The sequence below is a fragment of the Anneissia japonica genome, unplaced genomic scaffold, assembly GCF_011630105.1.
Source record: "Anneissia japonica isolate Jap-2015-1 unplaced genomic scaffold, ASM1163010v1 scaffold2994_len2133135_cov197, whole genome shotgun sequence".
Taxonomy (NCBI): domain Eukaryota; kingdom Metazoa; phylum Echinodermata; class Crinoidea; order Comatulida; family Comatulidae; genus Anneissia; species Anneissia japonica.
In genome coordinates this window covers 1,624,243-1,639,802 of record NW_022728550.1, presented here as the reverse complement: position 1 = coordinate 1,639,802, position 15,560 = coordinate 1,624,243, and the positions used below count along the sequence as shown (strand labels likewise).

At 32.5% G+C, this 15,560-nt stretch overlaps 2 protein-coding genes across 8 annotated transcripts in view; one reads left to right on the top strand and one right to left on the bottom strand.

The window, feature by feature from the left end:
- LOC117114304 (sialidase-4-like) overlaps nucleotides 1-1,305 on the top strand; it is a gene marked incomplete in the record, with an annotated part of 11,846 nt that extends 10,541 nt beyond the window's left edge. The window contains 1 exon segment of the mRNA XM_033257939.1: nucleotides 258-1,305.
- An 820-nt stretch (nucleotides 1,306-2,125) lies between these two features.
- LOC117114301 (neuron navigator 2-like) overlaps nucleotides 2,126-15,560 on the bottom strand; it is a 137,767-nt gene continuing 124,332 nt past the window's right edge. For 3 of the 7 annotated variants that reach the window (XM_033257928.1, XM_033257930.1, XM_033257932.1), the window contains exons 13-26: nucleotides 15,021-15,044; nucleotides 12,661-12,798; nucleotides 11,141-11,274; nucleotides 10,242-10,392; nucleotides 9,357-9,498; nucleotides 8,768-8,812; nucleotides 7,913-8,004; nucleotides 6,913-7,008; nucleotides 5,776-6,116; nucleotides 4,941-5,051; nucleotides 4,599-4,772; nucleotides 4,148-4,463; nucleotides 3,546-3,743; nucleotides 2,126-2,496 (exon numbers count right to left, since the gene is read on the bottom strand). In XM_033257928.1, the coding sequence (XP_033113819.1) occupies nucleotides 2,359-2,496; nucleotides 3,546-3,743; nucleotides 4,148-4,463; nucleotides 4,599-4,772; nucleotides 4,941-5,051; nucleotides 5,776-6,116; nucleotides 6,913-7,008; nucleotides 7,913-8,004; nucleotides 8,768-8,812; nucleotides 9,357-9,498; nucleotides 10,242-10,392; nucleotides 11,141-11,274; nucleotides 12,661-12,798; nucleotides 15,021-15,044 (2,100 nt within the window). In that variant the 3' untranslated portion in view covers nucleotides 2,126-2,358. Of the gene's footprint in view, nucleotides 2,497-2,950; nucleotides 3,020-3,545; nucleotides 3,744-4,147; nucleotides 4,464-4,598; nucleotides 4,773-4,940; nucleotides 5,052-5,775; nucleotides 6,117-6,912; nucleotides 7,009-7,912; nucleotides 8,005-8,767; nucleotides 8,813-9,356; nucleotides 9,499-10,241; nucleotides 10,393-11,140; nucleotides 11,275-12,660; nucleotides 12,799-15,020; nucleotides 15,045-15,560 lie in introns of all 7 variants that reach the window. The other 4 variants (XM_033257933.1, XM_033257929.1, XM_033257934.1 and 1 more) reach the window with 4 other exon arrangements.

Below are 15,560 nucleotides of genomic sequence, written 5' to 3'. Positions count from 1 at the left end.
TATTATTATTACAGTATACTAGTATTACTCCACAGTATATTGTGTATCATTGAATGTTTTTTAAAGTAAATATTTATCAACATTAGTATATTTGGATTTTACATCACCTTTTTTACTATCAATTAAATCTGTGATTTTTATAGTGTTCTTTTCACTTGTTTTTGTATGTGAACCCACCATGTATATCAATTATAAATTATTATTATTACAGTATACTAGTATTACTCCACAGTATATTGTGTATCATTGAATGTTTTTTAAAGTAAATATTTATCAACATTAGTATATTTGGATTTTACATCACATTTTTTACTATCAATTAAATCAGTGATTTTTATACTTCTTTTTACTTGTTTTTATATGTGAACCCGCCGTGTATGAGCATGTGCCACTGATATAAATAAATTATAAATTATTAAATTGATAAATTATTATTATATTACTCTACAGTATTTTGTCTCAGTTCGTATCATTGAATGTTTATTAAAGTATATTTGGATTTTACATCACCTATTTTACTATCAGTTAAATCTGTGATTTTTATAGTGTTCTTTTTACTTGCTTTGTACGTGAAACCACCATGTATGAGTGTGTGCCACCGATATAAATTATTAAATTAATAAATTATTATATTACAGTAATCTACAGTATTTTGTTAAAATGTGGTCGTAAATTTGGGAAAATACATTGACTTTGTTTCCTTCTTTGTAAAACCTACTTCAGTACTGTAGTTCCAGTAGAATATTATAGTAATAAACCTGCTTAGAGAATCCAATGTGATTTTAGTGTTTTGAAGAAATGCTTATTTATTCATTAATCTTGAAAGATTATTCGTAACCTAGTTGGTTAGTTTTTTTTTGTGTTTAATGATCTTCGTTGCTAAGCCATTAAAGATGGACATTGAGATTGTTTGTTTTTTACTCGTACATTGTGTCCAAACTAAAGGTTTCTTTTCTTGAAAAGACAATAAATATATAATCTTGTATCTCAAAAAAGCATTTTTCTTTCATGTAAAAAATTTATTCACAAGCTTAATCATAAATATTGGGTTAATTTTAATATGAATTTACAACATACAGTAATTACATAGTTCTGTTTGTACAAGTTAAAAACAGTTTTTAAACCAATTTTAGATATATTGTATATACCAAACATGGGATAACAACATTTTATATCATCTATTGTTTATACCAACTAAGGGATGACAACACATTTTAAATCATTTGATATACCAATTTAATAAAATTAAATACATTGTAAATTTATTTTGTTTACAACATTCCTAGGATAACACAATTTTAAAATCATTTGTTTTCATTAATCATCACATAACAAAAAGTTTAAATATTTGCTTACATGAGTCACCAACAACCGATTATAAGATACAAACATTTTAAATGGAATAAGAATTGATTATGCTAAATTTAAAAGCAAGCTTATATCAGAATGACAAACTTTGAAATACAGCACTTAATATTACTAAACCAACATGGTGAGGAGTGGGGTAGGTAACACCTATACTTAATACATGTCTTCTGTAGAATAGCTAAGATTTATAATTATAATAATATCAATGGCTAAAAAACAAGTTTCCTACATAGCATATTTGGTATAGAACACATGCATACAGAGTACAGGTGTACTTGGCAATATTTTAATAAAAATGTATACAATAACTGAACAATAATCTATACTTTGGGGTCTCATTTTGATCAATGCAACCATTATAATATATAGCACCATTGAGTAACAATTTATTACCTTAATTATAAATTGATTCATTATGTACACCTAAACTTATTAACACAATTACATTTATATTTGTTTGTACTGTCTTAGTACCTATTAATTATAAATTAGATGGAACAATAGATGCCTTAATATGCTTAAATGTTGTGAACATGGTCCTCACAAACATCACAAGTTCACCATATTGTATCATAAAATGTGGTGGGGTCCAGTTCCTATAGCAACATTCCACTATTCTCTTCATCATAGCATAGTCATACGTAAAATTACTGAGTGCCATGTAGTTGTTACAATGTTGTTGCTGAACTGATGAAAAATGCTGGGAAGCAGAATTTCATGGAGTTATCGATATTGTGTTGATAGGGGAGAAATGTATTGTTGAAAATAATCATATTATATTCATATTTAAATTTTACAGTAAGTACTTAAAATCGGCCAGAAAAATTATTTATTTTTAAGCAGTGTTGCGCTGGTCGAATGAAAATCTTTGGCAGGCCGGAGTTGGCCGGTAGGCCAACGGTTGAATATGGGCGTATAGACGATGTTGATGATCAATGCTGAGAGTTCTATACCGCTGTCAGCATCATGTTCATAATTGAATTTTCATCTTCATAAAACTGATTCTATGGCAACATCATGAAGTCGTTCATTGCTAATACCAACACTGTTTAAGCTGCTTGTGTCACTGTCGCAGCTCTGTGGTCCGGAATAGTTAGCTGCTTCTTGCAGTTGCATTAACATAGTCAACTAGAAAGATAATAAGAAAATGTTACCAGTGGCAATAATAAATAAATTATTACAATGCCAGTGTGCAAAGCAGCTATATGTAAAGAAAAAAAACTATATTTAACTACATCAACAAAATCAGAAGTAGATTGTAGAAATAAAGAAATTAACTGTAACATCTAGGTTTGCTGAAAGAAAAATGATCTAATACTAAAACAAAATATCACAATATGTAAGGCAAAGCAATAAAACTAGAAATTAAAATATAAATCCATAATACAGTATTTAACGCCATTCATTAGAACAACAATACAAATAGAGATCTTAGGTAGCAGGATTTAAAAAAAAAAAAAACTTTGTCACATGTAATAATGACCTTTAAGAATGATCTTGGGAATGTCTGTTGAAATAGACATGCTCAATCACAACATGCAATGCTCATCCAATGATGTACAGACACACAACACAGACCTACCTAGACCCCCTCACTGCCTGGTGGGCTTGAGTAGCCCGATGCCTGTTGCAAATGCATAATCATACTTAACTGTTGTGATGAAAGCGAAAAAGGAGAAAAACCAGTGGACAAATGTTAGATATGCTACCACTGGAAACGTAGATCAGAAGGTAGCCCTCTATACTTTACTAAAAAAAAGATTCAAGGCCTGAAGAAAGATGCAACATTCACCCCTTCCAACAACAATAATAGTTATTATTTTTAATCCAGATCTGGAAGCCATGCAATTATATCATCATTGTCATTGACATCCATGCTCATTACCAATGTAGATGTATATACAGACATCCAGGACAGATTGAATCTCTGTATCAAGCAATATTAATTATAATTAGCAACAGCATTCTCTATTTTATAAGTTTTATATTTGGGAATTTTGGTACAAATATACTAATTTTTGCAATGTTTAGAATTGCAAACATTAGGAAACTGCAAATTGTTAACATTAATTTCAACAGTATGAACACCTTATAATGTGGACAAACATATTTTGATCTACAACCTAGAATATTTAAATTTACAACTGAGGCAAAATAAAAATGGGAAAAAGACCTACCAGTGGGTCACCTTCAACATCACTTTGAGTTCCTTGGGATCCTTTAGTTCCAATGTGCTCTCTATACCCATCAAAACCAACATCTTCAGGTCGTAGACGCAATAAAGATGGCCATTCCTGACTACTATTAGGAGTCCATGGATAACTATCAACAACCCACTCAGAGGGATCATCCCATGATGCTTTGCGACCATACAGCTATAAAATGAGAAAGAATTACATGGTAAACCAAGAATCCTATGCATCTGTAAGGATATATTTTGTATTTATATTTCTATAGATGTATAGATAACATGCACACAAATTCTGCTTTGATATTAACAGCAGCAGCATGGATAATATACAGTAATTTAAAATGTCAATTTCCCATAACAACACATCAGTAAAATATACACTCAATATTCAACAAAAACAAATTTAAGTGTTGTTTTTTTTTTTGCTATATAATCTTGAAATAATTTCATATATATCTTATAATAACGTCGCCAGTCTAATTCAGAAAGCAAAACGTAGTATGCAAGTAAGAATTTATATTTTTGTTTAATTTTAAAAAGAAACAAAATCACAAAAAATTTTTCAAAACTATCAAACTTTTGAATTACCTGTAGTCCTTCCCTGACAGCCTCCAACAAGTATGGGACAATTGAGTAATTCCAGAGATCTGTGAACCATACTTGAGATCCAGGGATGTCTACCGGGCAGGACAGGAAAAGCCTTGGTCCAATTGTCACGTCGGATGAGCTGTGTGTCTCAAGAAACTTATTCAAATGTATCCAGACTTTTGGGATCCAATCAAGAATCCGAATGAGATCATTGTTGTGCATATTCTTGCCAACTTCATTCTCTACCAATTTCCTTCTGAGGTAGCGGCCGAGGAAGCCCTTTACAGGTTCCATGTGATTTGCACAGAGCACCCACCTGTCAATTAGAATTTAGGACATCATGACCTAATGTTTGATGATGACTTAATATAAAAATTTATACCATTCCCAGCATGGACTAGATTAATATTAATCTTGAATGTTATTTTTATGAAGGAAAAAGGATTAATACCTGAAATTATGGTGAAGTTGCAGGTTGGTAGTTGAGCAGCTAGCTTGACTCATTGTACCAATAATGTATGGACAACGTTGGTATTTGTAGCTGAGGAACCCATTGAAGACATCACTCAATGATGTCACATGATGCAAGTTATCAAGTATAACGACTTTGGCAATATCAGGTGAACTGAAAAGGAGCAAACATTGATTACCTTACAGAATTAAGTGCTACATTGCTTAATGAAAATAAAAATTATAAATAAAAATTCTATTTTACAGAAATATTCTACTACCACATCATAGATTATATCAAGCACAAGCGCAGTATACTAGAAAATGAAATGGGACGACTTACTCAGATTCACACTGTTCAGCTAAGTTGGTCAGGTATTGACGTAGTTCTTTGCTGGTCTTGTGGTCTACATTATACACTGCAATACTGCTATCTGTCACCTCTTTCCCAGACCTATACAATAAAAAATAGCATAACAACTGTATTTAAAGATGTACTGTATGTTGAAAAATTACTTCATTTTCACTTTTCTGTTGTGAGACCAGTTTTCAAAACTTTATAAATATAAATAAGTTATAAAGTTACAAATAAAAATTTGAATAAGAAAAAAAAAACCACAATCAATTAACATCCAGTTAAATAACACATTTCCTATTTTCTTTTACGTGGGCCCTTAAATTGGCTGGTAATCAATTTAAGAAAAGTAAATAGTAAATTGTCTGTAAATCAGGGAAAACTATTTTTTGCAATGTGTATCTAGATGGCAGTTAAAAAATTATTTTATTTAACAGTAAGCTATTTACAATTTTAATTTAATTTTTGAGATTTTTTTCTGATATTTTTGGCAGACAGCGCATCTTTAATCAATCATATTATGCATAGTCAACATAGAGTGTGGGGATATTGTGTATGTACCAATGACATAACAAAAATAAATAAGGACAGATGATGATTACAATGATGATGATGGCAGTGGTGATGATGGTGATAATGATAATCAATGATGATCAATAAATCAACTGCTCGCAGTTTGAGTTCACATGTCGATTACTGGGACAATGTCTGTGGCACCATTGACTATACAAATAATTAATCTCATAGAACAAATTAACAATAAGATGCTGCTGAAATATTGTTAACAATGATGGAATAGATTTATTGTCGAAATCTGACTAACCTTTGAACTATGTGCGCAGCAAGTTTCTGCGCAAGGAATGTCTTGCCAGTGCCACTAGGCCCACAGAGAATGATCCGCCTGTGCTCCATCAGTAGGCTGATGTATCGCTGGAGTATGGGCTTTGGAATGAGTGTCTCAAAAACCAGCGAATCTGGACTGCTCTGCATAACACCTTTGAGTTGGATGGTTATAGATGTATTGTCACCAACCAAGTAACCGCAAGGTAGAAGCATAGGGGGATCAGAGTCTTTGGTCCTGGTGATCTCTCCAACAATGTAGCTGTGAATACTCTCAGTACTGAGGCCTAAATTGGTAGCAGGATCTATCCTCAATATATATTCCTAAAAGAAAAATTTGTATTCATACGCAATTAGTAAAATTATTAAAGAATTTCATCTTCAGCGGTGCTTTGTCGGCTATCGCTAAAAGTCATTCCATAAAACCCCTCCATTTTAGCCAGATTTATTATAGAGGATTACATGGCCATCTTATCCAAGAAGGCCAGATAATATTCAAGGCTGTCTTGAATAATAAATTAATCAAATAAAATAATACTTTATAAACTATTTTTTAAGTCTCATTCCAAAGGTTTGAGAGTAGAGATGTAGCATTTTTGTGAGATAAAAAACATCCTAGGGTGTCACAGAATTTGAAACCAAGATCCTAGGATTTAGAAGGTATGCATTGGGATGTAAAGGTGATCCTTCAACATTTTTCTTGTGTGAGAATTACTTTTTCATTGCAGACCCGTACAGTGTATTTTGCTATATTGATTAATTGATTGAATGACAAGCTGTTAATTTACGAATTTGTCCAAAATAAAATACGTACAAGTGCTATTTTGCATAACCATTATGTTGACCCAGTTTGGAAAAGGTCTATCTAAAGGCGTGAGTAATTTTTAAAAAACAAGCTTTGGATATTTTACAGACAGCATCTTCTCATTGACAAATCATGACACATTTTAGAGACACACTCCTCAGGATTGGCTGATGCAGTATGCTCAGTTAGGAAAAAGGTGTCACCAGCTTAACTATCTATCTCTTTACAAATGAAGGCTGTCATGACCAAACATCTTTAATGTTCTAGAGGAACCCAAGAGGATTCACATTTAAATTTTTGAGAATGTTGCATTACCTTAAAGATCCTTCTGACCACACTGTCTAATGCATCCCAATTGGTCTTAGTACTAATGCCAACACTTCCTATCAATATTGTGCCATCTTGATTATTCTGAAAAATATAAATGTATAAAATTACACCAAACACCTCATCCATTAGTCTATCAATGCCTATATGCATGACCACTTGATAAATACAGTATTTGCATATAATATAATCTTGTTGCATATCTAATATCTATCAGCTTCTCTAAATGCATGTGTTACTCATCCATTTGAAAGCAACAGTAAACTTCTCTTCAGAGCAGGTGCCTAATGGCACCTCCTAAAAATGTATGTATCATTCATTACGCTAACAAAGCCCTCAGCTTCTCTCCAGAGCAAGTGTCCAAAGGTAACTTCTTAAAATGCATATGTTACTTATCTCTCTAAAAAACAGTGTCAGTTTCTCAATACCGAGTGTCACCTTTTAACTTTCAAATGGCATCTCTTCAAAATATATGCATTACTCATAACTCTGACAAAACCCTTCTAGAGCAGGTGTCCAACAGCACCTCATCAAAATGTGTGCACTGTAAACACTGTCAGCTTCTCTCAAAAGCAGGTGTCCAATGGTGCATCCTCAAAATGCATGCATTACTTATGCCTCTAACAAAACCCTCAGCTGCTCTCCAGGGCAGGTGTCCAATGGCACCTCCATATGCATGCAATAGTCATCCCTCTGTAACAGTACCTCCTCAATATGCATGCATTACTTATCCCTCTGAAAATGCTTTATTCATAAAAAAATCTTAGATACTCACAGCGGTTCAACTACACATCAGACAGCACCTACATACAAAATTTCAGCTTTCTACAAGTCATTTTATTACCAGTTTATGTGTTTACAAAGCAAACATGACCTCTGTGACCTCATTTTTCTTTTAACCCCATGATGACTATGTTTATATTGTTTATAACAACATAAACAAACATGATAGATATCAATGAAATTACAGCAAGAACACCATTTTTACCTCCGGATGTTTAGTGTCATCAAATGAACCACTTGCAACTGCAATTGTTATTCTTTGGCCATTGGTAGTAGAGCTATCATCAAGAAGAATATCTAAAATATAAATTATAGATATTGTTGGAAATAACACAATATATCAAATTACTGTAATTATAAAATAGTACATATGGTAGTAAGTATATAGTAAGTATATTTTTATGAGGGTTATTATGAGTCAACAGTAATGTTGATGTGTTATCATTTAAATATGTTAACCTGCCCTACCTGATGATTATTGTACCGAATACTCAGTACGTTCCCAAATACTTAAAATTTGCAAGTCATTCGGGTGGGGATCGAACCCACGACCTCCAGATAACTAGCCTGGCACCAGGTAGAAATGTTAGGGACTTTTAATGTACTCTAATCTAAGTTAGTCGTATTTTTTGTACATTCTCTAGAGTCCAATTATCATTTGGAAATGTCAACCGTCAATCAACTACTTCTGGATTTCATTAATAATCCACTGTATTATATAATACAAGATTATTTGGATAGGTGGGGGGGGGGAACTAATAAAGTATTTGTGTATTGCTTTAATATTATCCAATATTGTTTTCAAACAACAGGGCGCAATTACATGAACAACACTACATGTATGCATGACAAATTTGATGATGTCATTATCACAAACGCAATGGGCAACTACAAAGCTTCTTTTGTTTTACAGCATAGGAACCAATAATGTAAAATTCATAAGTGAATAATTATTATTTTAAACATTTGGTAAATAAATATATATGCCTAGCCTAAACATTTGTTTGAAAAATCTATATTATAATAACAGAAAATGACAGAATTGTAAAGCATAACTTACCAAGACTACCACTGTGATCTGATGCAAAACTGAGCCTTTGACGATCTGAAAAATAAGCAACAAATTTCAATAGCTTATATAGATTTAGAATGCTTGTAATTTATGCTTGTAATCTACATAATCTCCAAATAAAGATATCCAAGGCAATCCCTTAACACAGATATCTAGGCTAGGCATAGAGTGTCAACATTAAACAGACCAGAAATACAGGGTCCTTTTTCAAACAGATATGAGAGCAGCTTAGCTCAGTCAGCTAATCTGGTGGTAGCCACTGTGTGTGCGCTGAACCGTGGAGATCTCTAGGTCCCCGGTCAAATTCCCATTGCTGCCTCTACTTGTGTTTCAGCTAAGGGCTGAAATACATCCAATCCACTGAATAAATCCAATCCATTGAATATTAGCAGATTCACAAAGACTAAATTACTTGAAAATGGTGGCAATTCAATATTATAAGGGAATATATATCATTGAATGTTTTATAAAAAGTAATACCATGTATATATTACCATGTAATGTCATATTATCCGTATGATTTGAGACCAAAATTTAATTCAGTCAAATGAGTACAGATACTGACTACCTGACCTACCTAGTGATTCTCTGCTCAGACGTTTTGTGGACGAACTTCCAGAGCTCAGTGAAACCTGTGAAGGGCTTGTATTCAAGTTACGCCGACCTTGCATTTGGCGTGCTAACCGGTCATTCTCCTGTTTGAGTGTAGTTACTTCATTCTGTGAAAGTTTATTAAGTTAGAAACAATAACATACAAATGCAATTAAATTAATCAAAAGATTATGGACACCAAAGGAAGGAACATGAAAGTTTCAAATAAAAAAGTCATTGGAGTATAATATGATATATATTTGATTAATACGAGGCATGTTGTGGCGAAATGGTTAAGTTGTCGCACAGTACAATATTGAGTAAATGAGCTATAAAATAAGGGAGCTCAAAAAATTGCCTAAAAATCCAAATTTGTTTTTCACTATAAACAAACAGTTTAATGTTTTATTAATCATGTCCCAAAGTATCAATTCTGGAAGTGGTTAACAAATTGTTTATTTAACGTTATTTTTCATAGTTCATTCTATTAAACAATGTATGCACAAATAACTTTGAAAGGCAATTACTCAAAATCATGTTTATCTTGACTCTAAGAGTACTGTACTTTCACTTTCCAATAACATAGGCCTGAAATGTCCAATTTGAATGAATGACCCCTCATTTTAAAGACATACTCAGGTACAGTATCTGAAAATACCAATAACTTGAATTTCAATTTTTGCTACAACTTAGCCATTTTGCCACAACATGCCTCATATATGTAAGGAATTGAATAATAAATCGATACACTGTGCATTATGTGCCCACAACAAGGAAAAATTCATTAGTAATAATATATGCACTGATTGTACTAACTAATTTATCTCGCTGTAAACTAATTGTGCAAGTATTAAATATAATGTTTGCTTACACGTAGCTTTGACATCTGGTCTCTCAGCTGTTCTACCTGGTGTTGTGAATTGAGGGCTTCTAGTTTCACATCAGTTAACTTACTTTCCCGTTCCCTCAGTTGTTTCTTTAGTTGATCAATTGTTTCATTCGCCTGCTCCAGATCGAAGATCCTGCAAATCAATAAGTTCAACTTAACACACACATAATAATTGTCCCAATTGTAACGTTGCACAAATAATAAGTGCCTTCTTAATAAATCAGCCTTGTTAAACATGGCTAGTAATCAGAACAACGAATGTTCACAAAATAATAATTCACCTACCAAGTTCGAGGAGCTAAAAAGGACATGGCTGATCAAGTAATTCAGCATAGCATCATGCACCAAAGAACAGCAAGTCACTACTATTAATGATTCTATTAGAAGCCAGTACAGCCTTCAAACTAACATCATAAGTGTGGTTTCCTGTGATGTGAATCCTGCACGTGTGTATTGCTCTAGTACTTGTCAGTCATTATTGGGGAGACATGACATATGTTGGATGTATCAGAAAAAACATAATGCAAGATTCATGGTAATAATGCTAACTGTAAACCCAGACAATATCAATTTCCTGGCCCCATGTTTTCTGCCTTTTTAAACATTTGCAGATTAACGTGGAAGTCATTCAGCAAAAGTTTTTCCTATTTCCGACAATATGATAGTATGACAAAAACAAAAATAAATGTAATAAAAAACTCACACAAAATAATTAGTAGAGATAGATTGCTACTTTTGATGTCCAATTCCTTACTACTGCACTACCAACTTGCAATTCAAAACTTAGGGATAGCTTACTAGTAATGATATTTAATCGTTTCGGGTATTCCTGCATTACTTCACATTTCCATAGTAAATAGAACATTTTAAAAATAACTTACGCTGGCGTTGATGCTGATGTTTTCATTCCCATGTTGTTCACAGCGGTTGTTGCACCTTCGTAGTCCTCAACGTCAGTTGTGGTACCACTTGTCTTCTTCTTCCGTGAGAATGCAGAACGGAAAGAACTACGGATCTGAGAAGTAGAAATAAACTCTAAACTTTACATATCAGTTACAAATATGTAGAGAACAAAATTAAAATGTGTACACAGACTAACTGTTTAGCAGCCGATAGGAAGTTCACAATATTCAAACACAGAAAGGAGTTCTAAAGTAGACAGTAAAAAAATTCAATATTTGTAGGTTTATTAGAACACATATACATGTTAATGGTTACACATGGTTGGTAAGCAAATTATGCTGTGCGATAATTGTATACTATATGCGTACATAAGCTTCTTATAATATTCATATGCACATATCCACTTATGCATGATATATATAATATAATATCTTTATTTTGCCAAATGAAAATCTTATCACTTGTGCAAGTGTTCTATTAGGGTATGCATAATATGCTACTATATATATATGCATGCACATTTATGTATATTATTTTCATAGATATATGTATGCATTCATGTGTATTTGTAGGTATAAGTACTAGCTATTGGTATATTTAATTTATGTCACAATTAATTTTTTTTTTTTTAAATTTAAATATTGTTTAATACTTCAATTCAGTTATAGATGTAGTCTAGATATTTAATTTTTGTTGTATAATCTCTTTTTTATTTTTATTTTTTTAAATTTTTATTTAATTTTTATTTTTTTTGACCTAATATATTCATTTTGTTGTATTACATATTATTGTTATCATAAGTAAATAAAATAATTTCACTTGATTATGTGACGTCAAATCATGTGGTGAATTAAAAACATGATGAGTGGTGTACATCGATTGTAAACAAAACAAAAGCATGAATTAGGTTTCATATTCATATCAAAACATAAGAATAAGCAAAGATATACCCATGTTAACATATATTTTAAACAACAAAGAAAATAAAAAAGAAAAGTACTGGTAGTTACAGTTTTTAAATTAGGTTCATTCGATTGATAAATAGAAAATTGTAAAGGTTAATTAAGATCATTCCTGATGATGACATAATTAATGTCGAAATATTGAATCCCAACACGATGGCGTGTATTTCAATACTTGGAGTATGTATTATACTTTCCTAATTAAGATCAATTATGTATCTATGAACCATAACCTATCTGCAAGCCTAGAAATAATTACAGTACTTATGATGGCCACACCTGTACATAGTTTATAAAAATTATAATATGCAAAGACTCAAATGTGTTTTACTTTTTAGATTATAACCTTTACAATTAACTAAATTAAATCATTTTGCAAGCAATGATACATGTCTGAAGATGAAAGGGAATGAGAAGCATGATGGGAAATTTAAGCAAAGCATTCAGGTGCTGTATATTGGCAATAACTAATAGTGCCCTCATAGTTTCCACAGACAACAACCAAACAGCCAACATCTTAACTTGGAAATATTAACCTCTGTCAATGCTTGACCAAGTCCTTTAGTCTTGCCACTAAGGTCTGGATTTGTGTCTATGGTATTTTCACTAGACGGCTGCACACAAAAATCCTTTGGCAATTTGGCAGGCAAAGTACTACAGCGGTACTCTGTCTGCTGGTGAAGCAGTTCATTGATGGAGCAGAAATAAAAGGCAACAAATTATTTTATTTGATGTGATTCCTTAATACATATATATGAAACATATACAAAAATAAACCATGAAAAAGTGCAACTTTAAGTAAAATTGAGAAGCAAAAAGACCACCAAACTTCATTCACAAAATCTATTTATACTTTCTAAAAAACATTAATTAAAAAGTAAATTACAGTAAGTAAAGAAAGGTTTTATAGCTTAAAATCAAATAATTATAGTGCTAAAAATGTCAAAGTTTACATATTTTGTAATAAGTTCTATGGAGAATATGACATTTACAAAACTGCAACAAAAATGTTATACAGTAGAAAATGTTCATAAGATATATAAGCCATGCATCATTAATATTGTAACTAATAGAGTAAATCCCAGTGTAAAAGCTGCCCCAGTGTACAAAGCTTCAATTTTAACTGTGACCTGAATTAAGCTACGTTCACATCAAGCCCGGATTACGGTCTGGAATCAGGAGCAAAAATCGTGAGAAATGGGTTCAGTGGTAAAGAATAGGACCGTTCACATCAAATTCGTACGATTTTCAATCTGGACTCCGGATCTGGACTAATGGATCTGAGAGCCATTTGTATCCTGAAATTGTAAGTTTTTTTTTCTTGGACCAATCAGCAACAAGCTTGCTTGGTTCGAACTAATCGAACGCATACATACTTAACCTGAACAACTGTGTTCCGTGCGCGATGTGGATGCAGTGTTTGAGAAACATAGCAACTCACGATTTTTTGTCCAGGCTCCTGACCGGATTCGGGCTTGATGTGAATGTAGCTATATGCAGTATCCTTTACTGTATGTCACTGGCATATAAACCAGCTTAAATGTGTTCCAAAAATATTATACATATTGTATTGGAACTCTTATTAAGCCTAGTACTGAACAATACACAACTAGAACTGTTTAGAGTTCTATGCTGAATATATGATGTTGCAGCAATGTACATGGGGGAAATCACAAACTGCTGCATGATTTTTTTTTTTTGAAAATATTGAATCATTAAAAAGCCTACCAGATCTGGAAATTTGTTTGTATTCTACTAACAACTACACCACAACAAAGCAAGCTAGTTACAAAAACGAGTTCAAAATTTAAACCCATTACTGTACTGTAAAATCTCCCAATTACGAACCTCCCAATTACAAACTCTCGATTTTACAAACTTAATTTGCGGTAATGTAATTACAAACCATCTTTTTTACTACAAACACACTCGAAGTTGTATTGAAAAGTCTTCAAAAAGTAATATAAAATGTTACATCAGCTAAAAAAGAACACATTTAAACCAATAAATTGATATAAAACTTTGCTTAAAGCAAGAAATATATATATCGTTTTAGGCTGGGATATATTCCATTTTAAGCTGTGCATGCTTGTTCAGGCCGTTACTGTACCGCAGCAATCTCACTTTTTGTTCATTGGGGGCACTATTTCAATATATTCGCAATCTTTAAGAAAGAGAATATACTCGTTTTTGCCATAATGGTCATGTTTTCTTTTGGAAATCACTTCAATTTAATCACTTTAAATTTTGGCTTCTGTATATCATTATTATTATTTGTTGTAGAAAATAATAAAATCCAAGTCATATTTTGTGACAAAAATTGGCTCCCATGGCAAGGCTTAGCCCTACCTAGCAGCCCTGTATGAAGTAGCATAGGCCTATACCCTCACCACTGAGATGCTATGAAATTTCAAAATCTCTGGATCACAAACTTCCTCATTTACAAACTCTGTTTGGATGGAGGGGTACGTAATTGTGAGATGTTACAGTAGTTCACTTTGTGAACCAGGTCACAAATAGCATAGTTAGGAATTTGTTGGGTTTTTTATTTAAAAGTTTTTAACTTGATTATAATCAATTGGTAATTAAAAGAAACCTTTGTTTGATGATTGAATACACACATAATAAAGGGTAAGTACGGTATTTCACAGTATCACCATGTGCATGTGCAACTGACCGTCCCTGCTCTCCAAGATAGATTTTATCTGAGACTTGTGGTCTAAAATTTTTCATCACAGAATGGTTACTAGTGTCATACAAACCACACCCAAAAACAAGTTAAAATTCAGTGTAAAAATTTGTAGCTTATACACTGGGATTTAAGACAGGCAAAAAAATGAAAAAAAATATATAATTAAACAAATGAGGTGGCAGAGAATTTCATGCGCACATTTACCTTTTCCCCTGTAGGAGAAGGAATCTGTAATTGGAAGGCATGAACAAGTGAAAAATGGAGATGGATAAGTAAATTGTGTTTAACAAATGTGATGTTGAAATGTTAGCATATTATGATAATAATAGTGGCAAACTTTTGAAGATTCCAAAGAGGTATACCCGATTCACACGTGAAGTTAAATTTAACAAAAAGTAACAAATTGTAACCAGCGATCTTCCGAGTTATTCCTACCGAGATAAAAAGCATTCACACACATCTGTAAGGTAGTGCCGAGGTCGTGTAAAATTTATTCAGTGTTTATTCAATGAACCATTTTTTCCCCTACTGCGATATAGGTCTAGCCTAGGTCTAGTTGAGAACCCCTGTCACAGATGGACTGTTGAACTCACCATCACAGTAAACATTCGAAGCAATCAATGCCCTTAACAACTGTTGTACTACTACTACTAAACTAGGCATAGCTTCCAACGTGTCTGTCGACTTTTGATAATACTAGTAATAGTACTAACACCATCCCGACATTCATTTTATGTATATTTT